At 37.5% G+C, this 23,641-nt stretch overlaps 1 protein-coding gene across 1 annotated transcript in view; it reads left to right on the top strand.

Moving 5' to 3' along the window:
* The window catches only part of LOC132378896 (dual oxidase 2-like), a 148,390-nt gene extending 132,862 nt beyond the window's left edge, over positions 1–15,528 (top strand). The window contains exons 33-34 of the mRNA XM_059946187.1: positions 4,443–4,571; positions 15,110–15,528. Of these exons, the coding sequence (XP_059802170.1) occupies positions 4,443–4,571; positions 15,110–15,232 (252 nt within the window). The 3' untranslated portion in view covers positions 15,233–15,528. The remainder of the gene's footprint in view (positions 1–4,442; positions 4,572–15,109) is intronic.
* The last annotated feature ends 8,113 nt before the right edge of the window (positions 15,529–23,641 follow it).

Genomic DNA, 23,641 nt, shown 5'->3' with positions numbered 1-23,641 from the left:
TTGCACCTTATTTGTCCACCTGCACTGCACTTTTTCTGTAACTATAACACTACATCCTAAATTTACAATTGATATTCTACAACTATAACACTCTATGCTGCATTCATAGCCTGATAACACAACCATGGCTAACAAGAGAGGTCAAAGCCAACATAAAAGCCAAAGAGAAGGCATATAATAGAGTGAAAATTAGTGAGACATTAGAGGATTGGTAAGCTTTTTAAAGCCAGAAAGTGACTAAAAAGTCATTAAGAAGGTAAAGATGGAATATGAGAATAAGCTAGCCAATAATATCATAGAGGATACCAAAAGCTTCATCAGGTACATAAAGTGTAAAACAGAGGCAAGAGTGGATATCAGACTGCTGGAAAATGACGCTGGGGAGTAGTGATGGGAGTCAAGGAAATGGTGGAGGCACTGAATAACTATTTTTCATCAGTCATCACTGTAGAAGACAGTAGTAGTATGACGGAAGTTCCAGGTGTCAGGGAACATGAAGTGTATGAAGTTACCATTACTAGAGAAAAGGCTCTTGGGAAACTGAAATGTCTGAAGGTAGATAAGTCACGTGGACCTGATGGTGTACACCCCAGGGTTCTGAAAGAGGTGGCTTAAGATATTGAGGAGGCATTAGTAATGAGCTTTCAAGAATCACTAGACTCTGGAATGGTTCCAGAAGACTGGAAGATTGCAAATCTCATTCCAAGAAGGAAGAGAGGAAGAAGAAAGGAAACTATAGGCCAGATAGTCTGATCTCAGTGATTGAAAAGATGTTGGATTTGATTATTAAGTATGCAGTCTCACAATATGTGGAGGCACATGATAAAATAGGCCATTATCAAAATGGTTTCCTCAAGGAAAAATTTTGCCTGACAAATCTGTTCAAATTCTTTTAAGAAACAAGCAGGATACACAAAGGAGAATTGGTTGATGTGTACTAAAATTTGAAGAAAGCTTTTAACAAGGTGCTGAAACAAGCTACACACCCATGGTATTACAGGAAAGACTTTAGCATGGATAAAGCAGTGCTGATTGACAAGAGGCAAAGAGTGGAAATAAAAGAAGCCTTTTCTGGTTGGCTGCCAGTGACTAATGGTCAAGTGTCTGTGTTAGAAACAATTTGGATGATGGAACTGATGGCTTTGTTGCAAAGTTTGCAGACGATATGGAGATAGGTAGATGGATAGTTCATTTTGAGGAAGTAGAAAGGTTACAAAAGGACTTAGACAGGTAAGGAGAATCGGCAAAGAAATGGCAGATGGAATAGTGTTGGGAAATGTATGGTCATGCACTTTGGTAGAAGAAATTGAAAGGTTGACTATTTTCTAAATGAAGAGAAAATACAAAAACAAGTGCAAAGGAACTTGGGAGTCCTTGTGCAGGATTCCATGCAAGTTAATTTGAAGATTGAGCCTGTGTTGAAGAAGGCAAGTGCAATGTTAGCATTCATTTCAAGAGGACTAGAATTTAAAAGCAAGTATGGAATGTTGAGACTTTATAAAGCTTCACTTGGATTATTGTGAGCTGTTTTGGGCCCCTGATCTTAGAAATGTTGCGCTGAAACAGGAAAGGGTTCAAAGGAGGTTCACAAAAATTATTCCAGGATTGAATGGCTTGTCATATGAAGAATGTTTATTGGTTCTGGGCCTATGTTCATTGGAATTCAGAAGAATGTGTGGTGACCTCATTGAGATCTATTGAATGATGAAAGGCCTTGATAGAATGGATGCAGAGAGCATGTTTCCTATTTTGGGAGAGTTTAAGACCAGAGGACACAGCCTCAGCATAGGGAGGTGTCCTGTTAGAATGGAGATGAGGAGGAATTTCTTTAGGCAGAGAGTGGTGAATCTGTGCAATTCTTTGCCACAGACAGCTATGGAGGCCAGAGACATAAGGGAAGTGTAGCTTTCTCTGTGTTGTTTTTATTTTATGTAGTTCACTCTAGTTTTTGTACTGTGTCATGTAACACAATGGTACTGAAAAACATTGTCTCATTTTTACTATGTACCGTACCAGCGGTTATGGTCGAAATGACAATAAAAGTGACTTGACTTGATGGATTCTTGAGTGGTCGGAGCATCAAGGGATACTGGGCAAAGGTAGGAGATTGGGTTGAGAGAAGAAGTTGATTCAGCCATGATGAAATGACAGAGCAGACACGATGGGTGGCCAAATGGCCTAGTTCAGTTCCTATAGCTTATGGTCTTATTCTGGTCCTGTTTTCCTTTTGTACAACCTTGATGGACTTATATATGGAATAATCTGTCTGGATGGCATACAAACATAAACTTTTCACTGCATCTCCATATCTGTGACAAAAATAAACCAATTACATATTCCCTGGCCTTCATGTGTGTCTTAGCTACTAAGCCCGGCAGAATTGTTCCTACTGACAGGAAAATGGGCAAAGGCATGTGACTGGCACATCAAAACCAGTTGCTTTGGGCAAATGGGGCTCGTCAGTTATGTTTGGCAGCTCATTTAGGAGATTGAAAAATCTGATCTTGAACCTACGCTGCCTTGTAGCTAAACCCACTCATGGGGAAGGCTTTGGAAGTAAACTCTCAAGAAAAAATCCAGGCCTGGAATTTCTAAGACAGTCTTACATTGAGTTAAATGCTAACTGGCAACTCCTGCAATACCATTGGTGTCAAACTGTATCGGTATCTGCCATTCCATCAGCTGCCTGAAGAGGAGGAGGCTGCTGCATGGGGAACAGCTTGCTCTCCATATTGTATTGCCCTGGCTTGTATATCACGTCAACAACTAGGATGTCACTTCAGTGGTCAACCTCAACCAATGGAGGGCTTCAATCAAATTAGGCCAGGACATACACAGTGAATGGCAGACCCCTGGAAAGTATTATTGAACAGTGACACCTTGGACTACAGGTACATATTTCTCAAAAATGGGAACATGGGTAGACAGGGTAGTCAAGAAGGCATTTTATATGCTTTCCTCATTAGCCAAGGCATTGAGTACAGGAGTTGGGAAGCCATATTTTAGTTGTAGAAATCATTGGTTGGGCTGCATTGGGGATAATGTGTGCAATTCTGGTCGCCACACTATAGGGATTAAGCTCAAGAGAAGGCAGAAAAGATTCAGAGGAATATTACCTTGACTGGAAGGTGTGAGGTCTAAGGAGACTGTTACCCCTGGAAAGAAGGAGGCAGAGGTTTATAATATTATAAACACTGTAGATAGGATAGATAGATTATTTTGCCCAGGGTAGGGTAATCTAAAATTTAAGGGGCAAGTTTGTCACACAAAGGGTGATTAGGCACATGGAAAAAGCTCCCAGTGTGATTGGTAGAAGCACATACATGAACAATATTTAAAAGTTACTTGACAGGTACAGGAATAGAAAAGATTTTTAGAAGGATATGGGATAAAATTTCAAAGTTCAAAATTCAAAGTAAATTTGTTATCAAATAGTTTATGTGTCACCATATACTGTCCTCGGATTCGTTTACTTGCAGACATTCTCAGTAGATACAAAGAAATACAATAAAACCAATGAAAAACTACACACAACCAACCAACATGCAAAAGAAAACAATAGATAAATTAAACTGAGCTTATAGGTTGTGGAGTCCTTGAAAGTGAGTCCATAGGTTGTGGAATGAGTGTTGAATGAATGAAGTTATATATATTGGTTCAAGAGCCTGGTGGTTGAAGAGTAATAACTATTCCTGAACCTGTTCATGTGGGACCTAAGGGTCATGTACCTCCTTCCCAATGGCAGCAGTAAGAAGATGGGGTGGGGGGGGGGGGATGTAATCTATGAAAATGGCTGCTTTTTTTTGTGGCAGCTCTCCTTGTACATGTGTTTAATGGTGGGTACATTTACAAAGGTAGGCTAATAAAATTACTATAGCTAAGCACCTTGCTAGCATGGATGAGTTGGGCGCAAAGGCTTGTTTCTGTGCAAAATAACTATATGGATCTATGTAAATCTGTGGCGTGGAACTAATGTTATATTGGTAGTGTAACAGCCAATAGACCCCAAACATCTGGATGAATACTACTGAAATCTATCTTGTCTTTCAATCAACATTTGGTAACTGTACTGCATACTTTATAGGACTGACTAAGTTAGCTAACTGCTATTTGCAACAAAGATGCCAGGACCTGGCTTTGGAATTTAGCTATTGCAGTGAGTCTTGTATCCCAACACCAGCTAGAAAAGCATTCTAGAATGCATTGACCTTCTGCTCACATTAGATAATGTTCATAATATAATGAAAGTAAAGAGAAGGAAAAAAATTCATACATGAATTAATTTTGGGTGCAAGCATTTGGTACAATATTTTTGAATCTCCTTGGTTATACAGTCTATATTACTTGATGATCTTGACTACCCTTATAATTTTATAAACCTCTATAAGCTTTGTTTGCTCTATTTCCTGACATAAGTTAATGAGATTTTTTGTTTGGTCCAGTACATTTGCGAGCGCCACTTTCAGAAAGTGTCAAACCGTAGCTTGTTCACTGGACTTCAATCCATCACACATTTTGGACGTCCTCAATTTGTCCCTTTCTTCTCTTCACTTGTGGATGTGCATTCTGAGGTGAGTAGTGATTTGTACTTCAGCAGCTGTGGTTTAAAGTATCCTGTCATCATCGTGGCAAACATTGTCATTTCTCAGTGTACCAGGAACACTCAGCTTTGATAAGACAATTTTAATTGGATCTTTGATTTTGATTCAGTGTGACATATCCCAGTTAAGTATGCCCCAAAACTTGTCAAAGTTGAGTTTGTCATCATATGCACAGGGTGTACTGAGAAACTTACCTGCAGCAGTATCATAAGCACAGAGCATAACACTAGCATCATTCACAAGAAAAAACATAAATTATACACAACTCTTACAAGAAAGAACACAATTATACATAATTTTATAAGAAACCCTAATTAGAACAACAGTGCAGTAATCAAAATAATCACAGTGTTGCTATACTGTAGTGATCAGAGTTATGCTAGTTGGTTCAAGAACAAATGGTTAATGGAAAGTAACCTGAGGGTGGGGATTTATGCTTCTGTACCTCCTTCTCAATGGTAGCTGCAAGGATATGGCATGTTGGCTTCTTGAGGCAGTGCCTCATATAAATACATTCAACAGTGGGGAGGAATGTGTCTATTATGTATTGGGCTGAGTAAACTACTTTCTGCAGCTTCTTGCGTTCCTGTATATTCGGATTGCCGTACCAGACCATAATGCAACTAGTTAGAGATGTTCAAAAATATGTCAGCAGAAGGTTCTTAGACTGTTCAGTGATAAACCAAACCTGGTTAACCTCCTAATTACGTAAAGATGCTGGGATACTATCATCAGTATCTGAAGTGGCATTAACAGGTCACTGCTCAACTCATCCTTGGGAAAAACTGCTCAAAGTGGGCCATTTGGAAATAAATGAGAGTCCAGTGTTTTTAACTATTGATTGACGAAAGGCTAGGCTAACAAAGTCAATAGAATTCTACAAGAAATGATAGGTTTCTTATCCCCAAATATGAAACTAGAATATGAAGTGACATTTTAAAGTCTTTCATATTATTTAAAAATCTATTACTTTGAAATCTTAAACTGATATATTTCACTGTACTGTATGTTTTGATGTGCACGTGATAAATAAATCTGAATCTGATGTTCTTATAACCTATATGTACAGAATTTGTTCTATAAGTCTTAGAATTCTTTCTTTTTCAATCTTTTTATTAAATTTCATATATAAAAAAAAACAACACAAAATAATGAATAGATTACAGATTCAATAAACTTGAGATTACATTAGTAATAGGATAATAATATCCTATTAAAACATCCATCAACAAAAGGTACATAAATCAATCAAGTCTATATAAATATATATGAAAAAAAAACAAAAATAATCGTCGAAAAAAGAAGAAAAAAAAAATTGAAATTATATATGAGAAAAAATATATATTGAAAAAAAATACTAAACTAAAACTAACATGGGCAATAATAGCACTTTATAAATATATAAAGGTGTCAAGAAAAGAACTCCAGAACTCCATACCTGAACAAGTATAAGTAGAGAAAAGGATCTGAAATAAGCCAAATTAATTCATATGAAAGTGTCGAATAAATGGTCCCCAGGTTTCTTCAAATTTAATTGAAGAATCAAAGATAGTGCTTCTGATTTTTTCCAAACTCAGATAAGAAATAGTTTGGGAGAACCACTGAAATGTAGAAGGAGGATTTACTTCTTTCCAGTTTTGTAATATAGACCTTCTGGCAATTAATGTTACAAAGGCAATCATTCGTCTGATTGAAGGGGAAAGCTGATTACCATCTTCATTTGGTATACCGAAAATTGCAGTAATAAAATGGGGTTGTAAATCGATATTCCATACTGAGGAAATGACATCAAAAATGTCCTTCCAATAGTTATGTAAAGTGGGACATGTCCAAAACATGTGAGTCAATGAAGCCACTTCTAAGTGACATCTGTCACACTGAGGATTAATATGCGAATAAAATCGGGCAAGTTTATCTTTAGACATATAAGCTCTATGTACAATTTTAAATTGTATTAAAGCATGTTTAGCACAAATAGAGGAGGAATTAACCATTTGTAAAATTTTTTCCCATTTATCTGTTGATATATTACATCGAAGTTCTTTTTCCCATTCTTGTCTAATTCTATCCGATATTTCTGGCTGTATCTTCATAATCATGTTATAAATAAAAGCTACTAATCCCTTCTGACAAGGATTAAAAGTAAAAATCAAATCTGAAAAATCCGATGGAGTTGAGTTAGGAAAAGATGGAAGAATTTTATGTAAGAAATTTCTAATTTGTAAGTATCTAAAAAAATTAGATTTAGGTAATTCAAATTTGTTGGATAGTTGATCAAAAGACATCAAAGTACCTTCAAAAAAAAGATCACGAAAACATTTTATACCTTTCCTTTTCCATATACTAAAAGCTTGATCTGTCAATGAAGGTTTAAAAAAAAAATTACATAAAATAGGGCTGTCCAGAGCAAAGTTTTTCAGATTAAAGAATTTGCGAAACTGAAACCAAATTCGTAGTGTATGTTTAACAACAGGGTTAGATATCTGTTTATTGAATTTGGCTAAATCAATAGGAAGAAAAGAACCAAGAACGGAAAATATAGAATATCCCTTAACCTCACTACATTCCAAATTTACCCACTGTGGGCACACAGGTGAATCCAAATCTAGTTTCCAGTACATTAGGTTACGAATATTATTTGCCCAATAATAAAATCTAAAGTTAGGTAAAGCTAGACCACCATCTTTTTTAGACTTTTGTAATTGCCTTTTGCTTAACCTAGGATTTTTATTTTGCCACACAAATGAGGAAATTTTTGAATCAATATTATCAAAAAAAGATTTAGGGATAAAAATTGGTAAAGCTTGGAATAAATATAAAAATTTCGGTAAAATCATCATTTTAATAGCATTAATCCGACCAACTAATGATAAAAATAAGGGAGACCATCTAGTAGTAAGTTGCTGAATTTGATGAAGCATAGGTAAAAAATTCAGTCCAAATAAATCTTTATATTTCTTGGTGATTTTTATACCTAAATAGATAAAGTTATCAGTAACAACTTTAAATGGCATCCTATCACTCAATAAAGTTTGCGCGTTTAAAGGGAATAACTCACTCTTATCTAAGTTTAACTTATAACCAGAAAAGCTACCAAATTGAGCCAACAAGGATAAAATAGCAGGAATAGACCTACTAGGATTAGAAATATATAACAACAAATCATCAGCATAAAGCGATAATTTGTATAACTTCTCATTACGGGTAATACCAAAAATATTAGGAGACTCACGAATAGCAATAGCTAAAGGTTCTAATGCAATATTAAATAATAAAGGACTTAAAGGACAACCTTGTCTCGTACCACGAGATAATTGAAAAAAAGAGGATCTATAATTATTTGTAAGAACAGAAGCAACAGGTTTATAATATATTAATTTAATCCATGATATAAAATTAGGACTAAAATTAAAGTTTCTCAATGCATTAAATAAATATGTCCATTCAACTCTATCAAAGGCTTTTTCAGCATCTAATGAGATAACACATTCTGGGGTTGTAGGTGATGAAGTATAAATTATGTTAATCAATTTTCTAATATTAAAAAAGGAATATCGATTCCTAATAAAACCAGTTTGATCTTCTGAAATAATCTGTGGTAATACCTTTTCTAATCTAATGGCTAAAATTTTTGTAAGAATCTTAGAGTCTACATTTAATAATGATATAGGGCGATAAGATGCACATAAGGTAGGATCTTTATCTTTTTTAAGAATTAAAGAGATAGTAGCTTCATAAAACGATTGAGGTAGTCTCTTCTTAACAAACGCATCATTAAAGATTTCACATAACCAAGGAGAAAGCAATAAAGAAAAAGTTTTAAAAAATTCTACAATAAAACCATCAGGACCAGGAGCTTTCCCTGAATTCATTGATGAGATAGCCTCTCTTATTTCATCCATAGAAATAGGAGCATCAAGCAAGCTACAATCTTCATCTATCAGTTTAGGAATATTCAAATTATTAAAAAAATTATCCATCGTAAACCGGTCACCGTCAAATTCTGATTGATATAAAGATTTATAAAAATCTTGAAAAATGTTATTGATTTCTTTATAATCAGTAGTTAAATTACCGTCTTGTTTACGAATTTTAATAATTTGTCGCTTAGTCGAAATAGCTTTTAATTGATTAGCTAACAATTTACCAGTTCGATCACTATGAATATAAAATTGAGCCCTAGTCTTAATTAATTGATTCTCAGTTGAAGAAGATAATAATAAACTATGTTCCATTTGAAGCTCAACTCTCTTCTTATAAAGTTCTTTGGTAGGAGTAACGGAATAAATCTTATCAATTTCTTTAATTTTATCCACCAATAAAGCTATATCTGAATATCTTTGTTTTCTTTTACCAGCGGAATATGAAATAATTTGTCCACGAATAAAAGCCTTGAAAGAGTCCCAAAGTATTCCTTTATCAATCTCTTCATTATAGTTTGTTGAAAAAAATAAGTCAATTTGTTGTTTTATGAAGGTAATAAATTCTGGATCTTGAAGTAAAGTAGCATTAAGTCTCCAAGATCTAGTATTGATAGAAGAATCCGAAATCTTGATAGATAACTTCAAAGGCGCATGATCCGAAATAGCAATAGAATCGTATTTACAATCAATAACATCTGTTAATAAACGATGATCAATAAGAAAGTAATCAATTCTAGAATAACTATGATATACATGTGAAAAAAATGAAAATTCTTTACCTTTAGGGTTCAAAAACCGCCATATTTCAGTAATTCCAGAATCAACCATAAAAGAATTAATAAGTAAAGCTGATCTATTCGGAAGAGTTCGAATAGGTTTAGATCTATCCATCGAAGGATTCAAACAACAATTAAAGTCTCCACCCATAATCAACATATATTCATTCAAATTAGGAAGAGAAGTAAATAAACGTTTAAAAAATTCAGGACAATCAAAGTTTGGAGCATAAATATTAACTAAAACAACTTTCCGATTAAAAAGTGAACCAGTTATCAACAAAAATCTACCCTGTGGATCAGAAATAATTTCATAATGTGTAAACGAAATTGAGGCGTCTATAAAAATAGACACACCCCTAATTTTAGCGGTACAATTTGAGTGAAATTGTTGACCTTTCCAGAACCTAAAAAAACGTTGATTATCCTCCCTCCTAATGTGGGTCTCCTGTGCAAAAATAATATTAGCGTTCAATCTATGGAATACTTTAAATATTTTTTTACGTTTAATCGGATGATTTAAACCATTAGTATTCCACGAGATAAAGTTAATAGATTTATCCATCATACCAATATTAATTGTGTGTATCATAAAAGGTTAAAAAGACACATAACCCACAATTTAGGAAGAAGGAAAATTGATTCAGGAGCAACCGGAGATCCTGACACCTCAACAATATTAACAATTTAAAGTCAGCCCATAAACTAAAAGCAAAAAAATAAAAAGCAAAAGCATGAAAAAAGATCCCTCCCCCCTCCCCCCACCCTTTGAAAGAAAGCCAAGCGGCAGGCGCATAAACTAATACTAATATTACCCCCATTTCAAGATGGCAGCTCCATAAGAAAATTTTTTAAGAAAAAACTATATAACACCCCAATTAAAATATAGAGTTGCAAAAAAAAAATATATATATATATATATATATACCTACATATATATATATACACATACACATACACACCCATATCAGACAAATCAAAAAAAAACTAAAATAGTAAAACCAGAAAAATCATTAATAAAAAAAATGCACATTAAAGTTTAAAAATGTGATACACCTTTAAAAAAGAAATTCCATATTCAGATACAAAGATGACGTTTCACAAGCCAAGACTTATGGGAAGAAGAAACGACATTTTGAGAAAGCCATATTACAAAATATGAATATAAATTCAGCAATCTAATAAGAAAATTTAGTAAAAAAGTTATCAAAATAGAATTTTTTTAAAAAAAAAGATTTAATAGACACTACAACATATATAAAAAAAAACTAAAGAAAAAGAATTCAAAACCTTTGTTCCATATCTAAATACAGGCAAGCAAATAAACGCTTATAAAAAGTAAAGACTTATGGGAAGAAGAAACGACATTTTGAAAAAATAATTCATTATTACAAAATACAAACGTGTATAAAAAAGGATATTATAAAAATTAAAACAGCATCTATAAGCAATAATAATAGTAGTAAAAAAAAAAGACCCAGACCCATAGTTCAAAATAAAAAGTTATAACCCAACTTCCAGGGTTAAAACTTAAAATGAAATGACATCCTCTCTCCAAAAAAAAAATCTTCAATGTAACTCATAGTTCAAGTTGCACTAGAGGATCGATATTCTTCAACAAATTTCTTCGCTTCTTCAGGAGTGTTAAAAAAGTGTAGACTGTTGTCGGGCAGCACCATTCTAAGCTTCGCTGGATACATTAAAGCTTGTTTAAATCCAATCGAATGAATCTCTGCCATCACTGGTTTAAAAGCGATCCTGGCTTTCATTACTTCATACGAGTAGTCCTCAACTATTCGAAATGAATAATTTCTGTAGGAGATCATACCTTTTTTACGAGCTAATCGAATTAGAAGCTCTTTCTCACGAGGATAATGAAGGCGAACAATCACCGCTCGTGGTTTATCAGACACAGACGAAAACCTCGCAACTCTATGAGCGCGGTCAATAACAGGTTCATTTTTCAAACCTTCACCACCGAAAATTTCCCACAGTAATTTAGAGAAAAATTCAGTTAAATCACCGGACTCAACTTTTTCGGGAATTCCGATGATGCGCAAATTCTGTCTGCGAGAACGATTTTCAAGATCAGTAATTTTAAACTTGTACTGATCTAAAGTTTTAGCAGTCGACTCTATCTTCTTCTCTAACACTTCAATTGTACGTGCTTTTTCACAAATTGATTGTTCAAGAGTCGTGATCTTATTTCCATGCTGTTGAACCTCTAACGCCTGCGACTGAAACTTAGTTTCAAGCGATTTAACAACTCCTTCAAGATCGGATATTTTCGAAGTAATCCTCCTTTCCAAACTTAACAGTTTACTGTCCAATTTACCTTCTAGTCTGCCTTCCAGAGCCGCAAATTTAGCATCCAGTTTATTGTCCAATTTACTTTCCATACCCGCAAATTTAACATCCAGTTTAATGTCCAAAAGACCAGAAATTGCGTCGATGGATACAGGATCCTTAGCCGATTTCTTACTTGTAGCCATTTTAGGTTTGACAAGATTAGATCAACTATTATTTTAGGAAAAAAGGGTCAATCAAAGGTAGCAACTCATATGATTAAGTTCGAAAAGATCTAATTAAAGGGTGATTATAGTTAAAAAAATAAAGAGCGCCTAAAAGGCAGATGCTTACGTCGCCATCTTGAAACTCCACCCCCCAGTCTTAGAATTTACAAATCATTCATTCAGGTTAGTGCATCCTTAAACTTTAGAGTACTTAGCTTGTTCAGAGATAGGTGAAAATGTTGTCAATTCCCTATATTTCCTTGATTATCACGGAGAATGCTGCAGAACAGCTGAGCATGTGAAAGAATGCCAAATTACACACACTTTGGCACTTCCACATTTAATGTACTCACTGTAGAGTTGCAGAATTTTTCTGCCAATGTCAAGGTGTAACAACAACAAAAGATGATTACTTGCCATCACTGAAATTGGTGGATCTAGACCAATTAAATTCAAAATTTGAATTGACTTCAAAAGTAAAGCCCTGTGAAATGTGTAGACGGAGGGAAGTAAGGACTTACAACTTAGAAGCTAAAAAATTGAATAAATTGACAAAGAATGGAAGGCAATGGAATAAAAAGTCCAACTGATATTCCAACAGTTTCACTCCAGATGAACTCCTTTGATCCCTCTTCATTCTATTGAAATTGTCCTATCCCTTTATCAGCATATACTTCTATTCCTTTCTCCTTCATGTGCTGATCTCAAGAAAAGGGGGTCAACTCAGGCAGGTGTTAAGTGACATATTTTGGGAAATTAAACCAAAGCAGGACACATACAGTGAACCACATGGTCCTGAAGAGTGTTGCAAAACAGAGACTGATGACTACAAGTACATAGTTTCCAAAAGTTCCCTGGCATCATGCGTAGACAGTGGTGAAGAAGGCACCACGTTCCTTCACTGGATAGTAGAGTGGTATGTCATGTTACAGCTGTGCAACATATAGCTGAGGCTGCATTTGGAATATTGTATGCAGTTCTGCTTGCCACAGAAAAATCAGAGTGTTTTGCTGGGAATGGAGGCTTGGTCCGAACATGCCCTCTCACCAAGATTTGAGACAGCTCTGCTGCAGTCCATCAATGTGGCCACAAGCTGGAGGAGTGGCTCGACAAAAATCAATTAGAGGTGTGAACCGAAAAACACCTGCCATTCTAAACAACATATTGATGGCCCTGAGAATGAGTATATGGAGGAGGTATTGCATTAAATCATAATGTCAACCTGGAATGGTTAGTGCTTGTATAAAATTAAAACCCAGTTCAACCTGAACCTAACATCCACCTGAATCTTAATCATATTTTATAACTTTTTCTATGCCTTAATGAACTTGATTGATTATCATTGTAAATGTAATAAGCCCAGACATGGTGTTAGCCTGTTGAAGATGATGCATCAAATATAATCAGAAGTAAACAATTGTGATACAAATTCAAATTGCTGAATAATCCACATTAATTAGAGAAATGGGTTTAAAATATCAGTAGATTTTGTTGTTACTGGAAATTTTTATATTGACCATGATGGAGTAATGAGCTGAACCCACACAGTGCAACTCAAGCCAAATATGTAGTTTTATCAGAAGATCCTGGATGGATACTATTAATATGGTAGACTGAAATTCCTACTTCTGTGTGAATTCATGATTCTAATTCTCTCTTGGCCTGACAGAACCTGACATTTATGCTAAAGGGAAGACTAAAAAAGGATTAATGAAAGATTGATGAAAATTGATGGTAGCATGGATTCATTTTGCTGAAAGGCCTATTTCCATTCAATATCACTCTATAACATACAAAAAACAAACCGCTGGAGGAACACACACAAAATGCTCAATCCAGGTCCAAAACACCAACTGTTTGTATCCTTCCATAGATACTGCCTGACCTGCTGAGCTCCTCCAGCATTTTGTCTATGTTGCTCAATACGTCCAGCATCTGCAGAATCTCTTTTGCCTATACACTTCTTCAGGAACTTAATGGGTTAAGTAGTATCTGTGGGGGAGGGGGAGAGGAATTGTTGACCTTTCAGTCAAAACCCGGGATCAGGAGTGAGAGAGGAAAATGAAATTAGCCAGTACAAAGAGGACGGGGGAGGTGTCCTGGGAACAGTGGGAGATAGGTGGTCCAAGGAAGGATGGATGATGGGCAGGTGGAATCATAGAGCAGTTGGAGGGGTGGAGTTGGAAGACAGAGGTACAAAGGTGACAGGTGGAGGGGAGGAGAAGGTATAAGTGGAGACAACTGAAGCGTGATGAGCAGGAACACAACGACTAGCAGTGCTGGAACCTGATAAGTAAGGGAAGTGAAATGTGAACTATTAGGGAAGAAGCGAAGGGCAAAAGGAACCAGAGAGAGGAGAGAATCCGATGGGTAAATTATGTGGGGAGTATGTGGTTGGAATCAGGAAGAGAAGGGGAAGAAAATATATGATGGGAGTGTTGAAGGGGGAAAGTGTGGGTAAAGTATGTGAGGAGAAACAAAAATAGGTGGACCAGAGGTTGATATGAAGGAGAGAAAGTGAGATGAGCACACAGGAGGTAAGGGTTCCCAGAAATTCTAGTGTTTGCACAACTCTTGTGACTCTTTTTGTTCAAAGGCTGAGGTAATTTTTTTGCACTGAATTCTGGTAGCCAGGTTCCAACAGGAATGAGGGAAGGTATTTTCAGCTCAGGAGATCAAGAAAGAAGAATCAAGACAGGCAAATAAAGCATTACTATAGTTAAAGCAGATGTAAATCTGTGCATTAAAATAAGCAGCAATGCACTTAAATTGAGAGGGGGATAGTTCAAAGGAAATATGCAGGGCAAGTTTTGTAGACAGAGAAAGGCGAATGTCTGGAAGGTGTTGCCAGGACTGATGGGAAGGCAGAGATATTTAGAGATGAAAGAAGGGTTTCTCTTCGATAGGTACATGAATATACGGAGAATGGGAGGGGGTAGATATGGATCATGTGCAGACAGGAGGAATTGGGTATTATTAGCTTAATTAGTTCAGAACAACATGATGGGTCAAAGGGCCTGTTCCGGTGTTGTACTGTTCTATGTTCTATAAAGGAGACTGTAGAAGTGAAAGAGAGTGTCAAACAGATGAACACACACCAAATGCTGGAGGAATTCAACAGGTCAGGTAGCATCGATGGAGAGGTAAAAAGAGTCGATGTTTCAGGCCAGGACCCTTCAACAGGACTGGAAAGGGAGGGCAAGGAAACCAGAAGTGATCCAGAATTATTGAGGGAATTGTGAAATTTTTCCTGTCTTTCTGGTGTAACATTTTTGTTGTTCATTATTCATGAGTAGGTTACCAAGGTTGGAGTGTTTAGCTGTGGACCTCCTGGAATGACCAAAAATGTAGAAAAAGCCTGCAAGGATATGAACAAGCGGCATAAAATGCAATTTCATCATCACTACGAGAACTTCTAGCTTTGCAGATCTTCTACAAGAACTTCTGAAAAATTCAGCTTTATAAATCTTCCTTAAAGTGAAGGAATACTTTGTATAGATTGGATATGTTGTTTCTTTCACTCACCTTGTGGTAGTTTATACTGACTGTTCCTAATCTCGCACTGGGATCTATAAATCTGACTTTTATGAAAAAATATTTTTCAATTGTTAAGCATATATACAAATAAATGTTATGTCAATTGATTTGTTAATCCATTTGTGAGACGTTGTCCGATGAATTGTGAATAGTTAAACAGGATTTCGAATTAGATTTACTGTGCACTCTGTACTATTAAATCTTGAATATTAACCTCAGTACTACTTGGATTTATTTACTTAAATCCACATCTTTCGACTCAAGAACTTAAGTAGGAGCATGTCCTTCAAGTCTGCCCTACTGTTTTGATCTATGAAAGTCTCATTGTCTCTTCTTCACTCCATTAAATATTTATCCAACTCCACCTTAAATACTTATAATGATCCAGTTGCCACCATCTGCCAAGGCAAAAGGTTCCAGATTTTCACCTCCTTCTGCAAGAAGAAATTTCCATGTTCCTCAGTTTTAAATGATCAGCCCCTTATCTTGTAGTTGCATCCTCTTGTTTGAGACTCTTGTATTAGTGAAAACATCTCAACATATACTTCTGTCAGACCTCTTTCTTCTGACCTCCAAGGAACACAGGTCCAAATTATTTAGTCTCATTTGGTAGAGCAATACTCTCCTACCAAGAATTAAGATCATGAGAACAAAAGACATAGGGGGAGAATTATGCAACTCAGCCCATCAAGTCTGCTGCACTGTTTATTCATAAATTATCTATTTCTTTCACAACCCCATTCTCATGCCTTCTCCCTGTAACCTTTCGCACCCTAACTAAGAACATTTTAAACTTCGCCTTAAATACACCCAATAACCTGGCCTCCACAGCCGCCTGTGGGAATGAATTCCACTTTCATCACCCTCTAGCTGACGGAATTGCTCCTCATCGGTGTTCTAAAGAAATGTCCCTCTATTCTGTGGTTGTGTCCTCTAGTTGTAGACTCCCTCCCCATCATAGGAAGCATCCTCTCCACATTCACTCTACCCAGGCGTTCCAACATTTGATAGTTTTTAATGAGATTGCCCCTCATCAGCCTAGTAAATTTTGTAGTGCCCCCAATATTCTAATATCTTATGTTCAATAAGGGGACAAAAACTGTATGCATTATTCCAGGAGAGTCCTCACCAACTCCATGTACAATTACTTGAAAACCTCTACAATTTTTAAACTCCAATGCCTTTGCAATTGCCAAATTCTAATACCTTCTTGAATATTTCTCAGACCTGCCTGCTAGATTTTTGTGATTCATGTGTCCATACATCCAGATGCCTTTGTATTTCACTCACTTGCAGTCTCTTCCCATTTTGATAATAATGTGTCCTTTGATTTCTCTTACCAACAAACATGAACTCACATTTCCCTGCATGAACTCCATTTGCCAGTCTTTTGCCCGCTCATCCTGTTGCAGAATTACAATATCCTTATCACAACATGCCCTTCCACCTAATTTTGGAAACCTTACATCCTGTTCCTTTCTCCAATTCATTAATACAAATAGTGAACAATATTAGGCCAAGAACTAACCACGTCACATCATGTAGAAAATATCTACAAAAATTTATGAAATGCCATTGCATAGAATGCAATGGACCAAGTGCTGAGAATTGGAATTAAGTGGGTAGTTGATGGTTGGTGTAGAAATGGCTGCTGTAAAACACTTCCAGTTCTCTCCATCATCCAGTGCTGGCGAACATTGCTTACCTATGACATCAGAACCCTCCATAAGATCCAGCAAATTTAAGAAAATGAACACCATACCAGAAACTAATATGGAACTCATGATGACCTTGAGTGCAATCAATGTACAGAAACGAGACACTTAAGTGTTACACTCTGTCCCTGACTCCACAACAGATACACCCTCTGTATCCAGGTATAAAATGACAGTTGTTATTGGGCAGTTACATGAAGAGATGAGAGAGAGAGAGAGAGAGAGATATGAGAGAGAGAGAGAGATATCTATCTATCTATCTCTTGGCAACAATTTGCATATAATTACTGCAGATTAGCACATTCCACAAAGCTTTAAAATGAGTGCTTTAACTATGTTTGATGCAAAGGCTCCGTGAGATGTTTAGATGTTTATCTCTAAATCAGATAACTACGGTTTTCATAGATTGCTGACTCAGAGATTAACATCTCACACAAACTATTGCAGGGTGTCATTCCATTGTGTACTGAGACACAGACAGAGGTGCCATCTTTTGGACTGTGTGTTAAATAAAAGCCTTTCCTGCTCTCTCAAGCAGATCTTAAAGACACGTGATACTATTTCAGAAAATTAGGAACATTTTCCGCTCTGCCATTCATCAAGATTGTGACTGGATCTCCAATTTCTTATGCTGGTCTCACATTCATTGGTTCCTTTAATAAGAAGAATCCATCAATTATTGTTTTGAATTATCTCAATAACATTTGGACCCCCACTAGTCCTCAAGGAAGAGAATTCAATGCCAGTTGAAAAATTACTTCTCATCGCTGTTTTAAATGATCTACTGCTCAGTCAAAACATCCTCCACTGTCAATCCCTGTTCGAATTTGGTGGTTTTCATTCTAAATTGTTGAGAATACAGGCTTAGTCTGCTCAACCTCTCTTTCCATTAATATGACTGTTGAACCTTAACTTCAATACCTCTATGACAAGTGCTGTAATGTAGAAGTTCGAGTAACACTGTTACAGTGCCAGCTATGAGATCGGGATTCAATTTCAGCTCCTGCCAGTAAGGAGTGTGTATGTTCTTTGTGTTACCCTATAGGTTTCTTCTGGGTGCTCCAGTTACCCCCAATATTCCAAAGACTTTCAGTTAGGGTTAGTGAGTTGTGGGCACACTACAGTATACTGGTGCAGGAAGCATGATGACACTTGTGGGGCTGCCCAACACAATCTTCATTTACTTGATTTGATGCAAAATGACACATTTCATTATATGTTCATCTGACAAATAAAGCTAATCTAATCTGTAAAAATGAACCAAAATCAGAATCAGGTTTTAATTCCACTGGTATATGTTGTGAAATTTTGTTGTTTTACAGCTGCAGTATATTGCAATACATGATATTGAAGAAAATGATAAATGACAATAAAAATTACATTTTAAAGTTCAGAAATCTGATGATGGTGGAAAAAAGCTGTTCCTCAAATGTTGAGTGTGTGTCTTCAAGGTCCTGTACCTCCTCCTTGATAGGAGCGATGAGAAGAGAGCATGTCCTGGGTGATGCAGGATGTGAATGATGGATGCTGTCTTTTTGACGTAACACCTTTTGAAGATATTCTCAATGCTGGGGTGCCTAGTGCCCATGATGGCATTGGCTGAGTTTAGAACTTACTGTATATCCTTTCTTTAGTCAATCAAAACTGTCAAATATTCTGCCTCTGCAGTCTCACCAATGCTTTTTCTATGCCTATGCGCAAATTTTATTATGATAAAGGATGATATACCATTTTCTTCAACTGTTTGAGCCACTGCTTATTAGTTTTTAGTGGCTTCTTGTTATGTTTTGTAACTTCAAAATATTAAATTAATGAAAAGGAAAAGACAAAGAGTCCAAAATACGAGTCTTAGTTTGTTCTTTACTTTAAGCGAGACATCTACTTTTTCAGCTGGTACTCACTGTTTATGAACCCGTGAATTCTTCAGTTTTCTGCCTATTTTGTAACTTGACCATGTTCTCTCTTTCCCTTCTGAGGAACATGTGCTGCACTGCTTTTTTAAATGGTCACTGGCCATTTTGGTTCATTTCAAAACGTACTCAATGCCACTGTTATGAATATCATTCCTGCAGGAACTATCTTTTCTCCATTATAAGTTCTTAGTTGAAGATCTGCGGGCTTCAGTTTAGCTTCTTTGAAATGCCATTCAAACTTACTTTGTGGAATGACTGAAACTGGCCAGTATCCAATTCTATTTTAATTAATTTGTCAATCACATCTGGTGGGAGCCATGTTGCTATGTAATACTAGTTTTCACGTTGTAAATCTCAAGGCTAGCCAGCCCTGTGTCAGTCTTATCATTATCAGATTTTTCATCAACATTATGTCTCAAACTTCCAGTAGTGCCTCCACTCCCCCCTCACCATTTTTCATCCCCTTGTCCCTCTCTCACGTTATCTCCTTACCCACCTGTTGCCTCCCTTTGGTGCTCCTCTCCTTCCTCATTTCTTCTTTCTTCCATGGCCTTCTGTCTCTTTCACCAATCAACTTCAGAGCTGTATGCTTCGTTCCCCCCCCCCCACTTCAAGTTTCACCTATCACCTAGTGTTTCTCTCTCTGCTCCTTCCACCATTCAAATCTACTCCTCACCTATTTTTCTCCAGTCCTGCCAAAGGGTTTCGGTCTGGAATGTCGACTGTACTTTTTTCCATAGATGCTCTCTGGCCTACTGAATACCTCCAGCATTCTGTGTGCGCTGCTCTGATTTCCAGCATTTGCAGATTTTCTCCTGTTTATCATGCAGATGAGTGCTCTTCTTGAACCTGCAACTTGACTTTTTATCCTTCTCTCTTCTCTGTAAAGTCCATTTATTTTTGTCTGACTGATGTGCTTTATGTATGTGTCCTACTTTGTTGCATTTCCTCCAAGTTTCGCCTTTAAACCTGTGTAGATCTAGTGTACATGAGCCTCTAAATTGGCTGTGATGTTCTATGAAATATGCTAAAGAAATATAAATTTTATTTTAATTGATTTAGGAATTTAAAAGCTGGATTAATGAGCTCTCTTCAGTCACAGGATAATTAAGAATTGGTACTTAGTAACTGTTTATGTATTATCACGTGTATGTGCTGAAGTTCATGAAAAACTCTGTTTTGCATGATAATCCATTTCATCACATCAGTACATCGAGATAGTACAAGGAGAAAGCAATTAACTGAATGCAGAAAATACTGTTACAGTAATGGAGAGAGTGTAAATCAAGAGTTGATAAGGAGGAAGGTCTTAAAGAGGTAGATTTGAGGTCAAGAGTTCATTTCATCAAACAAGAGTTCTCTGTAATAGTGTTGGGCGGCTCAGTAGTGTAGCAGTTAGTGCAATGCTATACAGCACCAGAGACCTGCGTTTAATTCCCAACACTATCTGTTGGGAGTTTGTACATTCACCCTATGACTGTGTGGGCAGTTCTTTGGGTGCTCTGGCTTCATCCTACATTCCAAAGGGTTAGTTGGTCACATGGGTGTAATTGGGTGGCACAGGCCTGTGGGCCAGAACTGTGCTGCATCTCTAAATAAAATAATAGCAGAGCAGAAGCTATTATAATTAGTTAAATAAACAGTCTGCCTTTATCACATTGATTTGAATATAGACATAGAGATTATATAAAGCTGTTGTGAGACTTTGCCTGTAGTATTCTTAATAGTTTTGGTTAACCTATTTTGCAACCACATTCATTTATAATTAATACAATTGCAGCCCAGTATCTGGCCTTGGGTTTTACAATAGACTTTGCATATTTAATATCTTATAAATAAGCATCAGAAGATATGCAGTGTAAAATTGGGATTGTGAGTAGTCAGTCATTGAAGGTATATTGAATGCTGTTGGTGCTCAAAAACATCATCTGTACTGCACGTGTACATCCAACATAGCAAAATGTGCTGTGTATCACATGGATAAATCTAAATTGAGCATGACACCAATGCTACTATTTGTAATTCGATGAGTTAGACATGATGATGTCAGGGTCCAGTCCGGTCCAGTCCGTAATCCGCTTTCTGGGTCTCAAACCAGTCTGAGGGCTCCAGACTCCGGGTCCTGCAGTTGCCCCTCCCGTCACCCGTGAACTAGTTAGGACCCTCCTGGCTCAAGGAGGTACACCTGTGACTCATTGAGCTGCAGGTGTTTATAAGGGGCCTTGGGACTGGGATCAGGTGGGTGGTTGTTTTGTTCTGTTTCCACCGGCTCTGAACTCTTCTCTGCATTCTGTTATCCTGACCGGGCTCAGATCTACTCTTCATCATGCTTCTCTGCCCTGTACCAGTACTGCCAGGTTGGTCCTCTCCCCCACCTTTCTTCCCATGTGCTGGTCCCGCTTCTCTGCTCGTTTGTTTTGTTCGCGTGGTCGTGCTGTCTGCCGGCCTTTCCTGATTTTCCTGCTATCATGGCTGTTGGGTTGGTCATCCTACAGCTATGCCCGTTCCTACCCCTTGCCTCCGTCGGCTGGGTCCGGCTGACCTGCCGCTGTCCAGCAGTGGTTCTGCCCATTCCTATCCCTTGCCTCCATCGGGCAGGCCTGGCTAGTCTGCTGCTGCCTGATGGGGATTCTGCCCCATCCTCCTCTTCCGCCCGAACCCTGGGATTGTGCCCTGCACCCACCTAGGGGTCCGCGTCTTGCCCAGGCCTCCGGTGTTGCAGCCTGGGAGGGCGCCCTACCCAGGACATATGCGGCCTGCCCAGGGAGGGCTCTCCGCCAGCTTATCTAGTCACCTAGACCTGTCTGCCTGCCTGCCTGAACCCCGGGGGGTCCGCTCCACTCTGCCTGCCTGAACCCCGGGGGCCCGCTCGGCTCTGCCTGTCTGAACCCCGGGAGCCCGCTCCGCTCTGCTCTACTTGCCCGAACTCCAGGAGCCCGCTCCGCTCTGCCTGCCTGACACTCTATCTACCTGAACTCCAGCTTTACCCTTAAATGCCATGGCATCCCCATCCTGTCTTCCCCCTAGTACTTCAGTGTCTGCATCCTGCATTTGCATTTGGGTCCATCCGGCCCCATTCCTGACAGATGATTCTTGTTGGGCTAACCTTACCCCATGTAAGTGATATTTACAGGAGGTAGATCAATTTGCAATTGTTTCCTTCGGGGAATTCTCTGACACCACACGAAGATTTTGGAGCTCTAAAAGTTCACAAGCAGTGGCATGGCTGGAGGGCATTTTGCTAATTGGATCATGCAGTTGCTCTCAAAAAAGGATATTGTTGGTATTCCTCTTATGAGACTGTGAGAAGTAAATTTCCAAGTTGCAAATCAGAGCAAGTTGCTCGGAGTTGGAAAGTGAATGCGGACCAGCTCTTTCACTTTCAGACAATAATGTAGAAAATATTTGTTTAATGTTTTACAAAACTGCTTTATGTAAAATTTAAAATTTCTATAGAAAAAGTGAATTAGTCCAGACTCTGGTAGTCCACCCATGAAGTGAAAAACAGGGATAACAATTTCTTCTCCTCATTCATTAAATTTCTGAATGGTCCAAGAACCTCATAATTTCAGTTTTTGCACTATGTATTTATTTTATCATTTATAATTTTATGTCTTTGCACTGTATTTCTGCCACAAAATAATAAATTCAATGTCATATAAGACAGAGATAATAAAAATGATTCTGAACTTTACTTGGCAGTGTCAGTGCACTGAGTATAAAAAGCTTGTATTAGTGACATCAATCATGCCATCAATCAAATGTTAGTTCCCTGCAAATGTTAATCAGGCAACCAAATCTCAAGATGAACCGCACGCAAGAAAGGAAGTCTTAACAGCATGGAAGCACACTGTATCCACACTCTCAAAAGGGATCGTTAATTGATGGCTTATTAAGGAGTAATTTGGAACTGGCTCACTTCATTTTATGGCCTACAAGTTGTGTGCAGATTCTAGGTGAGTACTAAAGGGAAGTTTGCCTTTACTACTCCTTACAATCAATTTCAGTGTTGCCCTGTTAAGCATGTAGCATGATCAGACAGAGGACATGGCCAAAGCAAGAAGAGCTGAGAGAAATCTGAAAGAGCGACAGAGGCTTCCAATGAAAGATTTGATGGAGGTTATTGATGGAGCAAACAATTCTCAAGAGGTAGTAAAGGGGACAAGGAAATTGCAGATGAACTGAATAAGTATTTTGCATCAGGTTTCACCATGAAAGATGCCAGCAGTATGTAAGAAGTTCAAGAGCGTCAGGGGGTATAAGTGTGTGAAGTTGCCATTACTAGGGAGAAGGTTCTTGGGAAACTGAAAGGTCTGAAGGTAGGTACATCACCTGGACCAGATGGTGTACACCCCAGGGTTCTGAAGGAGGTGGCTGAAGAAATTAGTAGTAATGTTTCAGGAATCACTAGATTCTGGAATGGTTCCAGAAGACTGGAAATTTGTAAATGTCACTCAACTCTTCAAGAAGGGAGAGAGGCAAAAGGAAGGAAATTATAGGCCAGTTTCTCTGACCTCAGTGATTAGAAAGATGTTGAAGTTGATGTGGTTCCTGGGTACTTATAGGCACATGATAAAATAGGCCAAAGGCCATGGTTTCCTCAAGGGAAAATCTTATTCTGACAAATCTGTTGGAATTATTTGAAGAAATAACAGAGGATTGA

The sequence above is a fragment of the Hypanus sabinus genome, chromosome 21 (assembly GCF_030144855.1).
Source record: "Hypanus sabinus isolate sHypSab1 chromosome 21, sHypSab1.hap1, whole genome shotgun sequence".
Lineage (NCBI taxonomy): Eukaryota > Metazoa > Chordata > Chondrichthyes > Myliobatiformes > Dasyatidae > Hypanus > Hypanus sabinus.
The sequence above is the reverse complement of the archived record's forward strand: the minus strand, read 5'-3'. Positions and strand labels throughout refer to the sequence as shown.